The sequence below is a fragment of the Eucyclogobius newberryi genome, unplaced genomic scaffold (genome assembly GCF_026437365.1).
Source record: "Eucyclogobius newberryi isolate DKJ021-1_F unplaced genomic scaffold, fEucNew1.0.hap1 SCAF_18, whole genome shotgun sequence".
Classification (NCBI taxonomy): domain Eukaryota; kingdom Metazoa; phylum Chordata; class Actinopteri; order Gobiiformes; family Gobiidae; genus Eucyclogobius; species Eucyclogobius newberryi.
The window spans coordinates 19,959,977-19,979,488 of NW_027315812.1; the positions used below are offsets into that span (position 1 = coordinate 19,959,977).

General features: G+C 44.7%; 1 protein-coding gene across 1 annotated transcript; it reads right to left on the minus strand.

The window, feature by feature from the left end:
- Positions 1 to 413: 413 nt before the first annotated feature.
- Positions 414 to 19,140, minus strand: dipk2ab (divergent protein kinase domain 2Ab). The gene is made up of 3 exons (XM_072450917.1): positions 18,282 to 19,140; positions 5,813 to 6,116; positions 414 to 2,547 (listed from the first exon to the last, which is right to left on the minus strand). The coding sequence occupies exons 1-3, from the start codon at positions 18,933 to 18,935 to the stop codon at positions 2,201 to 2,203; spliced, it is 1,305 nt and encodes a 434-aa protein (XP_072307018.1). The 5' UTR covers positions 18,936 to 19,140; the 3' UTR covers positions 414 to 2,200.
- Positions 19,141 to 19,512: the final 372 nt, after the last annotated feature.

Consider the following 19,512-nt stretch of genomic DNA (forward strand, 5'->3'; position numbering starts at 1 on the left):
CACTAAAGATCTGGGATGTGTGGAAGTCTGTTTGTCTAGTGATATTCCAATTAAAACCGATATGTTTGTCATAAAAGTTAAACTGCATTTTCACGAAAAATCGACAGAGTCAAGTGTTTAACCCAATTGGATTAAAACTGAAGACTTTTTCCAACTTCCCGCATGAAAGTTGAGTTGAAAGAACAACAAAGAGAGCTTGGGCGAGGATTCAAATTAGAGCAGAGATGAAGATATGAAAGATCAAAACCAAGGATGGAAAAAGAGGGGAAAAAAGGAAACAGAATTGGCAAATGCTGAGAACCTCCAGCGACACAGGGAATCCAATTTTAAAGGCAATGCGCGCCGGAGCCAAACGGCTGTAGGTTACATGGGAGATAATGAAACGCAGAGACCAAAGAAGACAGCACACCTCATGGTTTTATATTATCTATATATATCTCTTCATTTATTTTAAGATTTAAACTCACTAGAAGTTGCAAATACAACTCTTGAATGAAAGGCACAGGAAAAATCAGACAACGCTGATAGAATACTCCAAAGAAAAGTTACAGTACAAAAGTGGACAGTTAGTTCACGCACATACAAATCCCTCCAGGTTGAACTCTGTTGTTTTGGGCTCATGAATGCAAGACAAAAACGAGGAAATCCAAAAACTTCTCTTTATTGCTTTTCCAAACCGACAAAGGGTCACCTCTAAAAAGCACACACGCGGAGCAAGTTTCCCCACAGACCGAAACGCTCGTATTTTTGTGATAATTAGTGTGGGTGTTGAATGCACTCTACATAACTCTTCTCTGGCGTTTGGATTCCCCACCTCAAAGCGGCGGACATACACCGCGCATACTGAGCCAAATGCTATTATTTGAACAATATCTGGTTTCCAGCAAAACAAGTGTGCATTTGCCGATTATACTTCAATTTGTTGGTCCGCTGGTTATACGAAAATCAACCTCGAACTCCTAAGTGGGGTGTTAAAATATGCAAAAGAAATTTCTGGACTGCGAAATTTAGTGCGGGTCAGGCGCTCATTGTGTAGCTGTGAAGCACTTTGGAATTGCTTTTCCCTTTTTGAACATTTACGTGATAAATCCGACTACATTTGGTTGTATAGGTTTTGTTTATCAATTAGAGACACTTAAAAGTGCACTTGAGACCGCTATTATGGAGTTTTATGGTGTTTTCCCTTTGCCCTGATAAAACAATAGTTCACCCTGCTTTCCTTTTTGTTTATTAAGAAAATATGCACCAGTTTACAAGCTTTTGAGCTTGTGTGGTAAGTGTCGTTACAAATGGCCGAACGGCGGGTCAACTGGAGGGAAACGCGCGGTGACTACTGCTCACGCTTCCTCATATAACATAGAGCCTCTTTGGTATGGACATATCTGCATCAGGGGACTGCCACAGCCCAATTATGTCCCTCTTAATCCTAAGTCTCACCCTCTGGTTCCTATGAAAAAGGGGGCGGAAACTATAAAAACAAAACAAAACATGATTGCCTTGATCCTGGAATCTGAGTGATTGATTAGAGGAGCACAAAATGGGGCCGATACAGCTGTCGAGGGCTTTCTTTTCCTCCTGCACGAAAGCAAATAGCACAGCCCTCTGCCTGATCTACCTGCCGCTGCCCGGCCTGTCAGCGGGAGATTCATGCTACCTCCACCTTCCCCGCAGCCATGCTACACAGAGAAAAAGCCACAGAGCTGGGAAAATGTAAACGATCTACTTAAACACAGGCCTAAAACTGAAATAAAAGTACTACTATAAAAGGAGCAGAACCTGGGGGCAGATGGAACAGGTGTTAGGCATGATTTATTATTAACACAATAGTTCTGGTGGACCGATGAGGGACAGACAGGGCTGTGCTGCTGCTGTGGTTTGGACTCTTTGCATGGTCCAATGATGAAAGCATTTGGGGAACCTTTGCCCTCTCACTGACAGTGGCAGGCCCACTTCAGGAGAGGTTCACCTGTATCCTCTGTCCTGGTTCTGACTGAATCTACTTCACTTTCAGACAGGAGAGAGTCAGGCAAAGCTCCAGCTTTAACAAATCTGGCTTTACATTTGATCCAGACACTTCCGGATGCAAGACTGCAAACACTTCAGTACAAAGAGCAGCAATGACATCATGAACGAGAACCAGGATCTCAGAGTTTGAAGTTTCTAGTCTCTTGGCGATTCAGGCTAACGCCGACTCCATGTACTACCTCGCTGTAGCCGAGGCCGAAGCAGCAGCTAACTGTGTGAGGTGATCGCGCAGTTCTTTAGCCGCCTGGTAGCGACCGTAGCGCTTTTTGGGTTTGGTGCATTCGTCCAACAGGGTTTCTAGCTGACCATCTTTGGCTATGTGGGCAGGGGGGTCATGGAGAAGTCCCCCGGTGGTGCCACGCCACGTAGCGTACCGGGACAACAGGTTCTGACAAATGGCATAGTAGTTATGGTCCACTGTGACCCTGGAGCAGAGCGCGTCCTTGGAGAAGGACAGGCAGGCCTCTCGGTCGCACTCCTCAAAGCGGCTCTCGTACCATACATCATAGCTCTCCGGCTTATCTGAAAGAGACAGAGGATAAATGGGGTTATAAACTATGCTGATCATAAACAACAGTCAGTAATATTAACATAGATGCAGAACATTCATTGCCAACCTTTATGTGGCCATAAGCTTGATACTCAGAGCGGTTAGCAGGTGAAAAGTAATGAAGGCACCATATGTGGCTGCAGCAACCTTTGATGAAAGTCACACACTTAAAATGTCCTGCTTTTATTAGACCGCAATAAGCTCACAGCAGTCCCTTATTCAAACCAAATAGCATTGAGCTGCAGTTATTATTCTAGAGGAGTCATTCCACTAAAGGAGTAAAATATAGTTAGTCACCCATTTAAAGTATTACAATGTTCTATTTAGCTCCATCTGACCTTTTAACTACTCCTTCCAATGGTTAGAGTAGATCATTACCAGAGAAGCCCGACAGAGTCATCAGGGCTGAGGTGCCACTTTTGACATTGCACCAGGGAACTGAGAAAGGAAATTCTTTTTCAAAGCACACAGCCAAACAACTCATCTGTGTTTCATTTGACAGAAATGAACCACTTTGGAGATTTATTGAGCAAATAAAATTCTTTCTCCGGCACATTTCACATTACTTTTTCCCCTTTAGAGAATTGTGCCAGGGTAAAGGAGCCAGGCAGGAAAATAACCTGGAATGATGAGAGAGCTATTGGTTTGTGCATTAAAAAGCCGATCAATAAGATTGTGGAGGGAGAAAGGGAGTGGGTGGACCCAGAGGATGCAAACACATAATCAGAGTATCAGCGTTTGTAATGCACTTCTCCTCTGGCTCATCAGAACAACTCAATCAAACATCCAGCACTGCCCTGTTAGCGGGCAGCCCCAGTGCCCCCCCCAGAGGAGGAGGGCCACATCAACCTCAATCAGTGCAGGTGATGAAGATGGATCTGTATTAAAAGCACCTATACCACAAAAATAAAGTCAGCGTGCCAAGGTGAGGCCAGTGCAATTAATGTTTGGGAGCTGGCCATGCATCACGCCCTGCGCAGATTGACAGATGGCATCAGGAGAGCGTGCCATTCAGACACAATGAGGCAGCCGGGAGCCTAAAGGACCAGAAAGGAACCGGTTTACCCTTCAGGTACTTTCCAAAAAAAAGTTTAGTTCCCGATTTATTTACCTCAATCTCACATGCTACACTTCTACTGTAACAAAACTTTGTCTATTTCCCTCGCAAATGTTTTCATCTCCAATTCAAATGAGCACGGAGAGACAAGGCAGCGTGGACAAGCTCTGAAACGAAGAAGTATCCGGCACGGTCCATGTTAAAGAGCCCAGGTGGGTCTCGTCTACATTCCGCTCACTCGTGTCTTCTGCGGGCTGCTAAGAGGAGGGACACGGGGCTCTGAAATGCTTGTTAGCGCGGCCTTACGAGTGCCATTCGGGAGGACGGGCAGATTTTAACAATGCAAGAAGAGACGGAGGAAAAAGAGGTGAAAGTGAGAAGTAAAGAAAGCGAAAGGAGAAATGAAAAGAGAGCGGCGAGAGAGAGAGAGAATGACATCTTTCAAGAGCCGTGTGTGTGTGTGTTTGTGTAAGCTGCCGAGCGATTGAGTCAGCGTGAGTGAGCAGAGTGTACGTTGCCATTCACAGAGGTTTTAAAAAAAAATAAAATATCCTCCTCAGATGTTAACAAGTCAATGAAGGGAAATCGCTTCCCTCGCACCACTGGACTGCGCAAATCCACGGCGCATTGCGAGCTATGTTTTCTATCAATGTGTGGATGCCCCCCCTGACAACAGTGCACGGCTGTCTGCTCTCATTTGCAAATCAAATAGCCTCGGTTTGGAGTGATGAGATTGGCCGTACACACACACACACACACACACACACGCACTCTTTCAATCTGAGAATCTAATTGTGTGGATTGGATTCTCTTGGCTTGCGGTGCCAGTGCCATTTCCTGGTGCTGTCCGACACAAGCCTGTGACCTCCTAATGCTCATTACAGCAGCCGTTCCTCCGCGGCCCCGCTGAGTCTTGGCACACAAACAAACAAACACTGCTGGGTTTAAACTTTGAATGAGTGAAGGTAAGAGGCTGGAGCAGTTTCTCTGACTGTGGGATGTCAAATATGGACTAACAAATTATACAGTATATGTTTCATCCATCTTGTAGATTTTCTGCCTGTAGGCCTTTATTGACAGGAAAGTACAGAGTGAAATGGGGATGACACTTGGAGCCTTGTGTGTCAAATGCTAGGGCTTCAGGCGAGAGTGACCACCAGTGACCTTTAGCCACTATAAACTATAAATTAGACACACCATTGTAGGGATCAAAGTGTGGGGGGAAAAGTACAGTACTTCTGATTACGCTAGCTCCCATGATTATCCAGCCATTTAATCATGACACGTTTTCCCTTAAATAATGTACTGTATAAATGTGCTTCTGGGCTGTGCCTCATTTATTTGTAAGTGTCAGATTTTTAATTTTGTAAAACTACACTTAATCTCTGGATAAATACATCAAGTGTTCCCTCCAACTACAACATCCCTCGAGTCACAGCCACCCACTCATAGTTCATATCTGTCACCGGACGCAAGTGTGGCGGCTGAATACACAACAACACTGCAGTTTATCACTTTAATAGGATTTCTGGAGGTGGGGACAAATCTGGCAGTCTGACTGGGTGGTCTGTGCTCTCTCTGAAGTGGCCCCGGGAAGTCGAGCGAGGGGTACCCGGCTGCCACACAGACTCTGATGTATGGCTCGCTCTGTCCTTGTTACAGATTTATTCGGAGGCTAAAACTGGAGCAGTGGAGATGGCTCGTTATCTGGACGATCTGTGCTTTGACGCAAACAAACTTGTGAGAGGACTATATTCAAGGAGCGCGGGGCGCAGAGCCTTAGCAGCAGCGTGTCCCTCTGGACTCCTCTGCAGACCCTAGTCCTGCGAGTAGCTGCAGATGGCGAAAACAACTGACATGAAGCTCGGCGCTCTCCAGAGAACTGCAGAGAGCTTTAGTAGAGATCATACCCAAGACGTTTGAGGAAGCTTCTTTGAAAAACTGAAAAATAAGGACAATACACTTGCTCCTCTATAAGAAATGTAACATTTATTTTACTGTCCAAGTTATTCATTCTGAGAAGACTGAGAATTCATGACTCATGTCTCCAGACTGCACACTTTTAATTAAAATGGATAAATGTTATTTTTTACTTGATCTTATTTTGAAAGTACGACCTTCTACACCATGTCTGTCTGCACATGTGATGTTCATGTGTAGTAATGCATGTGGCCACTCACTCTGCTTGATCAGCCTCTTGTCTGCCACCAGGACATTCTCTGCATCGACAACGATGACCTTTCCGTCCCTTGGGCCGACCGCAAAGTTATCGAAGCTGACATCGAGCAGGTAGAGGGCGAACTCAAAGTCATTGTTGGTTAACTGCTCAGCGATGTCCATCAGCTGACGGGCCAGGTCCACCCTCTTCTCCCATGGAGCGTTGTAGAAGCTCCACAGCTCCTCGCCCACGTAGTTTACAGCCACCACACGTCCACACGCTCCCAGGTATTTGGCAAAGGGCCAGCCTTCATCTGAAGGAAAGCTCTAAGAGAGAACAAAAACAAATAGGTTTAGTAATAAAACTCTACAGTTATTTCAATGTAGTCTAGACCAAAACTGTTTTGACAGCACAAGAATAGAGCAACAGTGATCAGAAAATATTCAGAGACAGGAAGTTCACTATTCCCAGGACACAGATTTTGGTTTTACCCAAATACAAAGTATAAATAAATACCCATTGCCTTGGGGAATTAATCATAATAGTTCTAATGATGGAAAATGTACTAAAAGATTATGGGAAATGCCCCTAGCTTTGGAATAACAGCTCATATTGAATAAACGGACAAGCCTGTTGTATAAAAGCCCTACAGACATGAGCTGCTGTGCGCGGCATGTATTCAGTGTTCCACAGAGGTGACGGAGGTGATTTGTGGCAGCAGCTGGCTTTTAGAAAGCCTGATGTTGGGATGCAGAAATAGCCCAATTTAATCTGCTGCATGATGTTGGCAAACCAAGGCAATGCACTTTGGACAAGCAGCAAGAAGCATCTGCATTACTGATTCATGAGTGAATATCACAAGCAAAATAAATTATATTAGCACTGGTGTAAATGAGCCTTTGAAGTAAAACTAAAAGGTCATCAGCATCATTAGCCACAAAGGCTTGTTCTAGAGAAATTTTATTACAACACACTTATTGGTGAGTATTTGGTAATGCTAAAGAACTACTGCAAGATCTGGTCTATTGTATGCTTTATAGTCAGGAGCGCTGGTGACTCACACTCCTGTGTATTTCTCCTTTCAGCCAGTTTCAATACCAGCGGCTATCAGAACAGTTGGACATGGAAAACAATACAATGAAAACACTCTGTTTGCAGCCTACACAAGCGTAAGCCTGGCATCCTTTACCACATACACCCCGTCGTATGCTAGCTTAATGATTGCCCCCAGTTCTTCCGCTCCAAATGTGGCAGCCAGCCGAGGAGACGCTCAGATGAAGGATCAGCGGTGCTTGGTTTTCACACAATCTACAGCTGCCTCACCTGTCTGGGGAAGCCCACATCCAGCTCCAGCAGAAGACACTGAATGTGAGGTGTCAACTACTACAACTGTTCTGTTCGCTTTACGCTCAGAGTAATCCAATACTTCAACTGGCTTTCAGACGGTGACACAAGGCTGCAGTTTCACTATGCTTGGCTGCCCTAAAGCTCTTTAAACATGAATGAAATACAAATTATTTAAACACACATTTTAACCCTCTGCTGACCACACAGCGGCTGTAGCTCAAAGCGTCACCTGGACGGCTGATGTTGCAGTCTGGGGCATGGTCCACTTGTGACTGTTGAATGGAGGAGGTGCCAACAAAGCTAAAGACACTTTTGAGACTTTTCTTCTCACTAGACAAGTCCGTTATGTCACATAACATCCTTTGGTCTCTTGTTCTGAATACATTAATGGAATTCTTGCAGTAGTTTAGTGGTTTGTATGTCATTCCTACGTCAGGAGTTTAATGCAAATGCACACCATGAAGTAAATCCTACTTTGAAAAACATAAATCACAATACTTTTCTATTAAGTCTTCTTTCCACGCTTGCTCTAGACAAGAATCCAAAACGAGCTGATCTTCGGCCTTCAGGAAGATGATGGCAGTATAAAAAAGTATGACTCATTATGCAACTCTGCAAGCTTCGTCCGTTTCTACAAATCCACACCATAGGCACATCTCCAATCTGTTTTAGGAGCATCCAGAACCAAAAAGGGAGGACAATGATCGAGTACATGTGCTGCAGTATGTTTGAGCCGATTTCCCCGAGGTGACCCAATCAATTGTGGCCCAGACAAAAGTCTATCTAGGAAAGAGGGCTGCGGTTAGCTCCCAGCAGTCTGTCTGTGCCTGTCCCTTCCTGTCATCTCTAGACTTGGCAGTGAGTCACCACCGGCAGCAGCAGCAAGCACTACTTAAAAAAAAATCTCCTGGCCTAATCGCCTGCCTGTACATTTTCTGATACAGCGAAACCTGACAGAAACAGGAACTTGAGTAGACGTGTCAGAAAAAGTAGAGTAGAAACTGAGGACAACTGTGAGGCTGGGGCTAGAAAGATGACAATCCGATATAAGTGCAATGCTGCCAATTTTCCGATTAGAGATTTAAGATAAGATATTCCTTTATTGTCCCACATGGGGAAATTTCATTGGTGCAACGCAGGTAGATACAGAGGTAGATACAGAAGAACAGAGACCCAATATCTACAATGCCTTTCAATTTTTTTTTAACTGTATTGAAATCTCTGTTTGAAGCTGGATCAGTTAGTACATCCCTATTAAGCACAGATCCCTTTCAACCAAATTCAAACCTCAGAATGCTTTACGTTTTGCGCCAAATCCAAGCGGCTCTTGGTCTTGTTGACAAAACTTAGCCTGTCCAATGCTTCGGCTAAACCCGCTTTGTAAACTGCCATCCTCTTTCATTCTTAGCCCCGCAGGCAAATGGAGAGACTCTGAGGAAAGGATGGATGGAGGCAGTGGTGGCAGGAGAAAGAGAGATAGCGTAAGGGAGGGAGAAAAAGACTACAATGGAGACAGCCAACAGTACAGACAAACAGAATGTCTTTCACTTCTTCGCTCCACTGGACAGGAGGAATCAACCAGCAAAGACCTGCCTGCTAAACACATTCCCTCTTTGTTGTCAGGTTGCGGCCTGAATGGGAGCAGAAGTGGAGCGACAGCAGACTGGGGGAGGGAGAGGTTAAAATGCCCCACGGCTAGTTTCAGACACTGTCAGCGGCTGTTATGAAAATGCCTTAATGTCGCCTCAGCCCTCATCAGAGTTTCATAAAGCAGAACTAACATTTTTACCTTAATGAACATTGTTAGAAGTCCATTTGATGGTTAAATATGTATTTTGGGGTGTTAGAAGTGTCTCCCTGCAGTCTCTAGGCGGAAAACCAGCCTTGAAACATTTGCCGACATCAACCCGAAGAGAGGAGTTCTGTTCCAGGTGCTCCTGGGCGCCTCCCTGGGGAGGTGTTTCGGGCATTTCCCACCAGGTAGGGGCCCCGGGAAAGACCCAGGACATGCTGGAGGGACTATGTCTCTCGTCTGGCCTGGGAACACCACGGGATCTCCTTGGGGGAGTTGGAGGAAGTGTCTGGGAGGGGAAGTCCGGGAGTCCCTGCTTAGACTGCTGCCCCCCGCGACCCGGCACCAGATAAGCGGAAGAAGATGGAAGGACCCAAAGAGAATTTGGCGCCCTGGCTCTAAAAAACATGGCTCTTTTTTTTTGTATACATTTGGGAATGTGAAATAGGGTTAGGTTTGTATATTTTCTGGCAATGTCACTTAGTTGTGCCTTAAGATTGAATACTGCATTCAGTCTTATTGTGCTGTCAAGTACTTGCTTTGATGACTGTGGTGTGGCATTTTTATGAACTTCCTTTAGGTAAGTGCAAGTTAAAGGAAGACGTGCTTCAGAACGATGCATGGAAATGGAAGTGTGTACCTGAGCTTTGGGCTGAAACTATCAGAGGTTGATAAATACCACACGTGACCCACCAATCATTCTCCCTTAGCGCTCTTTAAACGGTTACTCTGCAGAAGTCATTAACGTTTGCAATGAGGCGTTGAAGGGGGCTGGGTGGTTTGAAATAAATTGGACAGCCCAGTTTAATATTACATCCAGCGCACCATCTTGTAGCGGACTTTTATGTTTGTGTGTCGAGGGACTTGGGCCGGTAGAGAAATTTACCAACCGCCTCCCAAAGATCTTATGCTTTTGAGATTTGCTGAGGCCGCAGAAGGGCTGATGACACTTCCCAGATGTAGAATTTCTGTCAAAAAACCCTATTCACGTTCACCGTTTAGCAAAGCTTTTAACATATAAAACCTGGTGCTAAATGTTAATGCAGCACAGACGTTTCAGCATGTTCTTTTGGCAAGTTATAATGTCCAGACAGAATTAATAAGCACAGACTGAATAAAAAAAAAAAAAAAGACTAGCATTGAACCCTTTTACATTTTGTGCAGAAGGCGTATAAAAGCGCTCGTGTACCAGACTTGCGGGGTCTGCGAATGTAAATGAACGCATCGGAAAAGGGGTCAAAAATGGTGGCTACACCTGGGTGCTGCGCTTCCATTACTTCAGATCACTGCATCATTCAGCAAAAGCATGGCCGGGCAAGAAGGAACAACGCATATTTTATCAGGAAGAAAAATGCTTTCAGAAGTTGGTACTGTTGTCAGTTTGAGCAGAAAACACAATGTGCTTACACACTGGACACATAATGATCACTGGCTCATCGTGAGTCTTGTTTTTACTAATGACCTGCCTCAGACTTCTCGGCATAGGTTGGTGGTTGAGTTCTGGTGCTGCAGCATGGACTGGCTGTTTGTGCCATTTATGCTGCAGACACAGCGGCATCCTCGTGGGGAGAGGCTGGATTGGGCTGAAATGAAACAGGGCCACAGACAAATGGGCAGCCGCTAGAGAAGAGGATGAAACGAATGGAGCGAGAGGCACAGGAACACACACCTGCGCCCTGACATCTGCTGATAAAGACGTGCCCTTCTACTGGCCCATACTTCCAAAGAGAGTGTGTATGTGTGTGTGTGTATGTGTGCAAGTGTGTGTCTGTGTGTATGTGAAACTGTATATCCCAGTGTATGTGAATGAGAACATGCAACGTGACCAGGGCTGATAACAACCTCTATTCATAGGCCGAGTAAACACGAGCAGCTCCCTCGATATTTCCTTGGCCATCCTGCAAAGAACCCTGGTCCATCAAACACACAAACACGAAAGAGGACAATCATCAGGCCCCGTGTTAGGCCAAATTTAAAGGAAGCAATCAGACTCTTCTTGCAGCCACAACTGCTTGTTGTAAAAGGGAAATTAGTAGTTTGCAGCACACGTCATTCATGTGGGCCGCTTGTTAAAGTCCTACTGCGGGTGCGGTGGAAATTCTCAACATTTTCTATTCTTTACAAACCCCATTGCGTACTGGTAAACAAGTTGGCGCACGACTGTCAAGAGTCCAGGGATCAATGGGAAGGTTGAGGAAGCACAGCAAACATCTTAACCAAGAGATGATAACTGTAAAAAAATAATGTATTTTATGAAAGTCTTCTTCAAATAAGATTGACTTCACATTTTGGTGAGCAGATGTGATCAAAGAACTAAAACAGACCAAAAGGGTGCTCTCATATTGACCTTGTGTGTCTGGAGGATGTGTGGTGAGCCCCGTCTGGCTTTGTGCAGGCCATTTAAGTTCAAAATCCACTCGCTTAGTCCACAGCAAGAGCTCTGGCCCCACAGGGGAGTCGGCGCTAACTCCTCACCCTGGAACACATGATGCTGCCCATTTCATCTCTTATTACTTTGCCTCCTGCTGCCCCGGCTCAGCCGGTGTTACGTTTTCTATTCTCCTACTTTTTTTTGTTCCTCACAAAAATGTTCAATACATGAAGCAGTGTTTGTTTGTTCCCAAAGTGAAAACCAGAGCTGCAAAGAGTAAAGAAAAGTATATATGGTTATGGGCATCTGAATTTACATCTGACCTCTTTCTTTGCAAACATCCACTTCAAGTATTCACAGTCTAGAACAGGTGGTGTTGAGAGAAAATGTAGAGCTGGGCAATACAATATGCATGGGTTTCAGCTTCCTGTTAGTGTGTAATATTTTGAGGACTTCATCATTCAAAGATAGTCCTTTGCTTGATTATGATTAATTGCTTTGGCAACAGTCCTAATGTTTTAATTGAATCTCATGGAGACCGTATACCACAGTATTGACAATAATTGACAGCGTTGCCTTCAATACCATTTATAAAAAATACTCCTTCTGGAATGTGCAAGGTTTGGATTCAATGCTGCCGACAATAATTTACTCCATTAAATGTATATTCTCTGCATTTTGAAGTTAAATTTGGGCCCGACTGATATTGATCAATATAGGCACTTGGAGCATGTTGCACATCATTTTTGAGCTTTGACTCCCTAGAATACAATCATATTATCCAATTTACTGTCCCAATATTTACCACTGCTCCATTTTTCTGTGCAGTAATTTGGTTGTGTGTCAGAGATGTTGTGCAGCTGAATGCAGCTCCAGACGCTCCCGTTTGTGTCGCTCTGACCATTCATCGCTCTGACTTGAGGCGGCGCTGGATTTAAATACTCTGACCCCAGATAAAAACTCAAGAACAAAGGTTAACTTCATCACAGATCACACCAGTGACAACATAGGATTTTTATTAAAGTATCAGTGCACACACGCTGCTACTGCCATCAACAACAACAGGCTGGATTATAATCACTAAGGACAATCGTTTGAAATGGGGATTAAAATAAATCGTATTTAGTTGTGATCTGAGGTGGCCTGTCTGAGCTGTGAGTGTTCTAAATGTGTCTATTTTGAGGCTTCGTTTCTTACGTTCACTTTAGTTAGCGTTTAGTTAACATCATAAACATTGCCTCCATTCTCTCATTGGCTACTGTAATGTAATTATGACTGTATCAGTGTTTACTGGACTTGCATCAATGTGTAAATGAGTCATGAAGAGTTAATGGTTGTAATTTATACATATTAATTACCATGTCACACACGCTTGAATTAAGCCTACCGCAGGCCCATAAATTCACTTCAATAGTTTAAGTCTGTCAAAAAGAATGTTGTGCCTTTAAAAATCACCGTTTAAAAAGCAGAACAGTAAATGTTGCTTTAATACAACCAATTTAAAGTGACTAGAGCCAGACACACTTTATAATCAGTTGCCCATGAACTAATTATTTATTTTACATTCTTAAATATATTGGCTGTTATATTGCCTAATCGCCCCCCCCGCAAAATAGCGGACTTTAAATTAAAAAGAATCCACAGAATCTGAAAGCCTGCAAGTGCTGCTACAGTTATGTCGTGTGACGCACCCGCAACTTCTCCTTTAACACGGTTTAAAAGAAAGGAACATAACTTTTTCCACACGTGGCCAATGCTTATTTCTGCATTTAATTTCACAATAAAACCTCCAGCGCTTTCTACCGTCACAATTTCACACGTTTAATTGCGTCCTGAAGTAGTAGTAGTAGTAGTATTGTGTTGTATTTAGGGTGTGGTATGACGGTATGAAAAATATATATGGCCCAACTCTTCAATGGTTTATTTTGTGCTGTGATGATACTCCGAGCCAAAAAAGAGAGGTCAAAAACACCTAAACTGTCAGCGCAGCCAATGAGCTTGCACTGCAGAAGAGAAACGGCAGAGATAATTCAGAGAGTTCCAGTGATCTGTGATAGAAATGGGTTAGCCAGGTCTTGGACTTGGACTGTGAGGGGAGAGAATGGGAGCAGGATGAGGAATGGCAGCATGGGAGCGTGCAGCTCGGGTTGCTAGCACACACTCCGCTAGCTGATAACCAAAACCCTCTGCCGACCTGAACCGGAGCCACTGTGCAGAGAGCAGCTCATAAATCCCCGGTGCTGGAGGAGCAGCAGAGGATAAAGTCATCGGTCTGAATGTGGGCTACAGGCCTACACAAAGGGCTGTGTACATCAGACAACAAGCTCCAAATTATCTTACTGACCTTTTGGGTAGGACTGGGTATTATTGATAAAAACTGAATATGTCAGACTATATTATGGTATGTCAGTGTCAACAGAAACACCTTTTTGGATCTGAGGGCTACTTCAACAGGACAGAGTTGGTTAATTAATTTGATAAATATGCATGTCTGAGGTTTGTGTGTGTATATCATGTCTTTTTTTTTAAATGTTTGCACGGATCCAGAACTATCTGTTTGGAACTGGTTCTCTCATCTGTTGCATTCTCTACATGCCCAGCTCTCAAATAAATAGGCCAAGCTAAATTTTTGGTGACACACGAAGCTTTGGATGAAATTCTAGATTGGACACTGGCCCCCGTGGGTGATAGAGGGCAGACAAATGTGAAATGTCTCTGAAATTAAATCAAAAAAGTGCAGAAATATCACCTCGAAAGTCAGCCATTTTGGAACTATAAACAATATACTTAAAATCTTCAAAAACAACATTCACAGTAATATCTAAAAAAATGTTTCAAATAGACAAATCAGTCCTTTTTTAATAACGAAAGCCACTCGCGGCTACACAATTCAAATAGTTTGAATAAAATAACCATATTTGTGTCAGCCAAAGATTCATTAGGGTGTAGGCTGGTGGTACTAGTCCTACTTCAGCCACAGTGCTGCTTATGATAACCACAACTCACTGATCAATACCTTTCGCCATCTGGTTAATAGAAGTAGAGCACTTTCAGCAGTCAAGCAGATCCGGATACAAGTTGCTACAGTAGGGGAAGCAAAGGGACTAAAAGAGGAGCTTGTGGGTGGGATGAAGGCAGGCAGGCGGTGGGGGCATTTACCTAACCAAACACAGCTGTCATGCGAGTGTGTGTTTGAAGAGGGGCAGAAAGAGAGAAAGGATTACGGTAACACAAGCAGTCTGGCGCACTCAAACCAGAGGGAGGGGTGGTGGTCGTGGTGGTGGGCCCGTCCCCTCCTCTTCTTCTTCTACCCTTTTCCACAAGAGCCTAAATCCAGAGAGGGCAGCCAAAGAGGGGAGTAAGGCCCAGATAACTCCTGCTCTGAACACAAAGCATGGCAAAAAATAATGAAAGGGGGTTTGGGACCACTTGAAGCGGGGTTAAGCGCCATACACAACCTCCTCTCTCATGTCGGGAAAGGATCGCAATCCCCGACTCTAAAACAAAAGCTGCTAATCAGAGACTAGCAATTTAACTAGTATTTATTGGGTGGACCTAAGCCTTTCAGAAGGGCTCAGAGACGAGCGGCCATTATTAAACCCTGTATAGCTAATGGAGATTAAACTAATACAGCTCAAACAAAAACACAATCCAGATCGCTCAATAATGAGTCAAAACGTCTCGCAATCCGTTTACGAAATGAAAAGATAAACTCTGAGACCATTTGGGTTAGAGCGCCGGATCATTTCTTCCCATCAGCACCAGAATTGGACAAATGTTCTGCGCAGAGGCTTAATAATAAATTACATAAAGCTTTAAGGGGTTGGGATTTATGGCATGGCTGAATCATTTGCGTTATGGCTTCATAAAAAGTAATATAGTTTGTGAAGCTTTCCAACATTGAGCACTAAGTTGTTGTTATAAAAAAGGTCGGATGAACGTTGGAATTTGAAATGGAAAAAAGAGGTAATCCAGGTGCAGTAGGTCAGAGCAGATGCACTTCTCTCATGTTGTGCAAGAAAAAATGTGCTTACTTTGGCTTCCTGATGAGCGTCGGAATGCATTATGTGCATACTCATTAAAAAAAAAAATGGCAGCAAACGTAGCCGCCGCCCCCTTTTTTCCCCTATTTAAAAATTCAAACAAGCTGCTCGGAGAACGTTTACTTTCACATTCACATTCTTGGGGAGGAACGAAAGATAAGGTCAGGAATCTAATCTCTGTGTTCTGCCTCTTCTCTGATTTATTTAACTCCCGTGTCAGACGCCTGTGTTGGGGAAAATACAGGCTGCGTTGCGTGTGAGGATGATGCCTGCTGACGATGCGGTGTCAGGTGCGGCCCGGGCGGACGGTGAGCCAGACTTGGGAACAGGGAAGTGGGAGAAGGGTGTTGGCGGTGCGCGTCGACTTGACTCAGCCAGAAAAGAAGAACCGCGCCGACTCGAGTTAACCCCACGGGCCGGTCACATCCCGTTCTCGGCTTCACTGAGCAACACGGGGCACAGAACCAAAAAAAGGGTGCGTCTGTGGTCACATGCTTTTGGCCAACGCGCAGTACTTAATGATGCGGAAAGGAGGGCCGAGTTAAATTGGACTAATTTAAAGATTGGCCCAGATGTGCTCATCAGGCTTCGCCATCAGCTGATGGATGAGTTGCCAGAGGAAAGGAGCCAACAGAAGAAAAGGAAGTTCTATGGGGGAAATTACAAAAATCTAACTCATTCATTATGGAGCGAGGGAGAGATCAGTGTTGAACAAGAAGCAAAAACTGTATCACTGCAAATTTATTCATTGCACAAGGAAAAAGTTCAGTGTATCCAACATGTAAAAATAAGTTCTATTTGAGGGCCTCTTTTAATATTCATTGTACAACATCAAATCCGAGATCATAAATTTACGAGGCAAACAGATGAATTTGCGCACAGAGCTTTTCATGTTTGGCTGTTTTGCCTTCCAAAAATATTAATCCCCCAAAGCCAAATTGCCGTCCGCGTGACAGAAGAGGAGGGGCGGTGCGACTGCGAGCGCTTGTATAGAGCACAGAAAAAGCATTGTTGGCCAGACCCGACAAACACAGCAGATTGTTTCTCCCCCCCGCGACAAAGAGGGTCTGGTTTCTCGTGGTGAGCGGGGCCGATTAACTGCCTGTGGCTTCAAAAGACTGGAAACCGAAGCCGTTCTAGAAGGTTGGAGCTAGAGAAATGTTTAAGTAACGTTATTGAATAAACCCGGGCAAGCGGCGCACGGTTAAAGCCACAGGAAAAGCTAAACAAACTGCAATCGGTGTGACCAACAGAAATCCGAAATCTATAGGAAAATTATACGTCTAATGAAGAGGTGTGAAAAAGAGCGTGGAAATTGAGGTGTTGACAAGAAAGCCAACTGGTAAACAATAAAATAAAAGTACATTTAATCAGTTACGGTTCATAAAGCACAGCCTGCATTCGTCTACTTGGAGCCTCTTCCGCAGGAGCACTCACCTTTAGTAGAAATAAGTACAAGGTGTTGAACAGCACAGCTCCTGCTCAATCTCTATAGAGACCATTAATTCTTTATGGTCTGCTGTGGTCCAACCTTGAGTATAGTGTCTCCTCCACTTTCCGCAAATTTCCTTCATCTATTCGAGTGCATGGTTCCGACCGACAGTCAAGGATATGTGAATCACAGCGGCAACTCACTCACCTCTTCACGCTTACAGCTAACCACACGATTTATTCCAACATGTGCAAGTGTAACTCGACCCGTCTGTTGACCCTCACGGCTCGTTTTTGCCCTCGGGGTCACAAGTTCAGGATGAGATCAACAATTCATGAGTCGCAGTAAACATGTAAGGAAAAGCATGGAGACGGAGCGAAGAAAGGCGAGCGAACAATGTGCCGCCGTGATGCGTTGGGCCGTGCTGTCTGTGGCGGAGAGTGAGATAAGGATGGAGCGTGGGGGGGGGGGGGGGGGGGGGGGTGAGTCACTGCGCATTTGAACTGGGGCATAATGGCATTAAAAACATTGACGGAATTACTTGACTGGAGTTTGTGGAGCGTACAGAAGCAGGGATGGGGAAGGATGACACACAGACTGAAGTAAGAAAAAAGAAAGACGTAGGGCTGAAGAAAGGCGCCAGGAAGTATAGAGGGGCAAATCAGATTTTATAGATTGTGTGGGCTAAAAGGCTGATCACGGCATTTGTCCTCTGAAAGGCCTGGAGGTGTCCGGCCCAGTGAGTGGGGAGGCCGCTGGAGGTCAGCGTAAGTTATTGAATGTATACACGGGCCATGACCATTGTCGTCATGTTCCCTCACGAGACGTGGTCAATGCCGGATTGAAATTGAAATTGATTGGGTGCTTTTAGATCAGCGAGGCAAGCACATGTGGTGCGTGTTTATATAATTTACAGTCCAAAACACGGTGGGTGACAAACACAGAAGTAGTGAATACTGGACTAGATGTGCTGCGATTGTTACATTACTGACGATTTGTTTTATCGAAAATGTCATAGAATTCTCTTATTCTCTGTCAAGTATAGTTTTGCAAATGATGTGGAGTAAGAGGACATGGACATATATTAAAATCAAATATAACTTGGACCATTTACAGATGCACTGTTGAATTATTCAAAATCGGCCTACATATAGTGTTAAATATGCAGTATTGCCCGGAGCCAAAATCTCATACTTTAGGAGGCCACAGCTTTTAAACCCTTTTCTATTCTCAGATGTGGGATGCTTTGAATAGTGAGTATGTGTATGTATTAGGGACTGTAAAATGGCTCTGATCTCTGATGAGAAAGGGAAGGACAGTCCCCTGTAATTTAAGAGGGTCTGGAGGGCCAACACCCTGGTGTTCTGGTGCTGTTACTGTGACAGCGTTTGTCTGATCTGCAACTGAACTTAGTCTAACCAAGTGATTCAACACATTTATCAAAACGTTTAGACCATTTCCACTTAATACAACCAGTGCTCAGCAGCAGCCATCACAAAAACTCACCTGAAGAACAAGTGGTTCTGGGTTGAACGCCAGCGTCATGAGCAGCTGCATCCTCTCTGTGTCTTTGAGGTTCTTGAGCAGGAAACTGCCTGAGTCTTTGGTCTCAGCGTACCTACGAACCACACGGTCCAAAAGTCTTTGCGAAGGACAGTGCACCAGGTCTGACCAGCCCTCCACGACCTCTGGTGTGAGCAAACGCACATCTCCGTTTATCCGGGCAAACTCAGTCTTGTACATGGCCTGGATGAGGTCACATCTGGGCCGGCCCGTGGCTCTCTTGCAGATTTTCTGATCTATCTCTGCCAGTTCCTGATTGGAGCCAAGTCTCTTGAGCACAACACGCCGAGTGCCCTCCCTGGGCTCCCCGTACTGAGCAAAGTAAACATTTTTGACATTGAAAACATCGAGGAATCGTAGCCGGCCCCAGGTCTCAAAAGACACCTGTCCGTTCATGAACTTCCGACACCAGCTGGTGCCGAAACAGGCAGGACACTTGTTCAGGTTGATGAAACGTCTGTCAGTGAGCTCGTTCTTCTGGAATGAGGCAAACAGGTTGTGAGTGTTCATCAGCAGGACCACAAATAATCCCACCACCAGCAGGAGCTTGAAACAGCGGTACAGACGGCCCAGTTTGAGAGGCAGGAAGCGCAGCATGTTTGGGACGGGGATGGGGCCGGGGGTCTGAGGGAGAGGAAGATGATCGTCAGGGGCCAAACCTCAGTGCCTCTCCGTCATGGTGCAGGGGCTTCACTTCTTGAGTCGAAGGCAGAGGCGAGGCTGGCACTGCTGCCCTGTGCCACTTTTTTGCAGAAGCAAGTGAGTCATGTTCTCTTTCTCCCTGAACCGTCAGCCACAAGACCTGAAATCAGAGAGAACAAGATCCATAACACACATGTTTTAAATGTATACTTTTACTACACAAAAGCAGGAGTTATGATCCACAAGCCTAATAAACCAGCCTGGAATCACTCTTCCTCCAGCAGCGCATGCCACACACCTCAACTAACCTAGAGTTTCTCACTCAAGTCTGGAATATCACTTTGCGTTGTGAATGAGAATCATGCTGGGTGTAGTTTAACCTCTGATCAGAGTTGCCCCGTTCCATTTTAATCCAGCTTTGAAGTAGTTTCTTTGAAAATAGCTAAAGTAATGTTTGTGGTTGCAGGTAGTCCGTCCATCACAACTTCACCATTGGGCATGTTGCAGAGAAAAACAATGAAGCTCAACATAA

Coding starts and splice junctions, on each gene's coding strand:
- dipk2ab (XM_072450917.1), bottom strand. CDS start 18,935: ATGCTGCGCTTCCTGCCTCTCAAACTGGGCCGTCTGTACCGCTGTTTC. Junction 6,117..18,281: donor CAGAACCACTTGTTCTTCAG/GTGAGTTTTTGT, acceptor GTTCTCTCTTAG/AGCTTTCCTTCAGATGAAGG. Junction 2,548..5,812: donor CAAGAGGCTGATCAAGCAGA/GTGAGTGGCCAC, acceptor TGTCTCTTTCAG/ATAAGCCGGAGAGCTATGAT.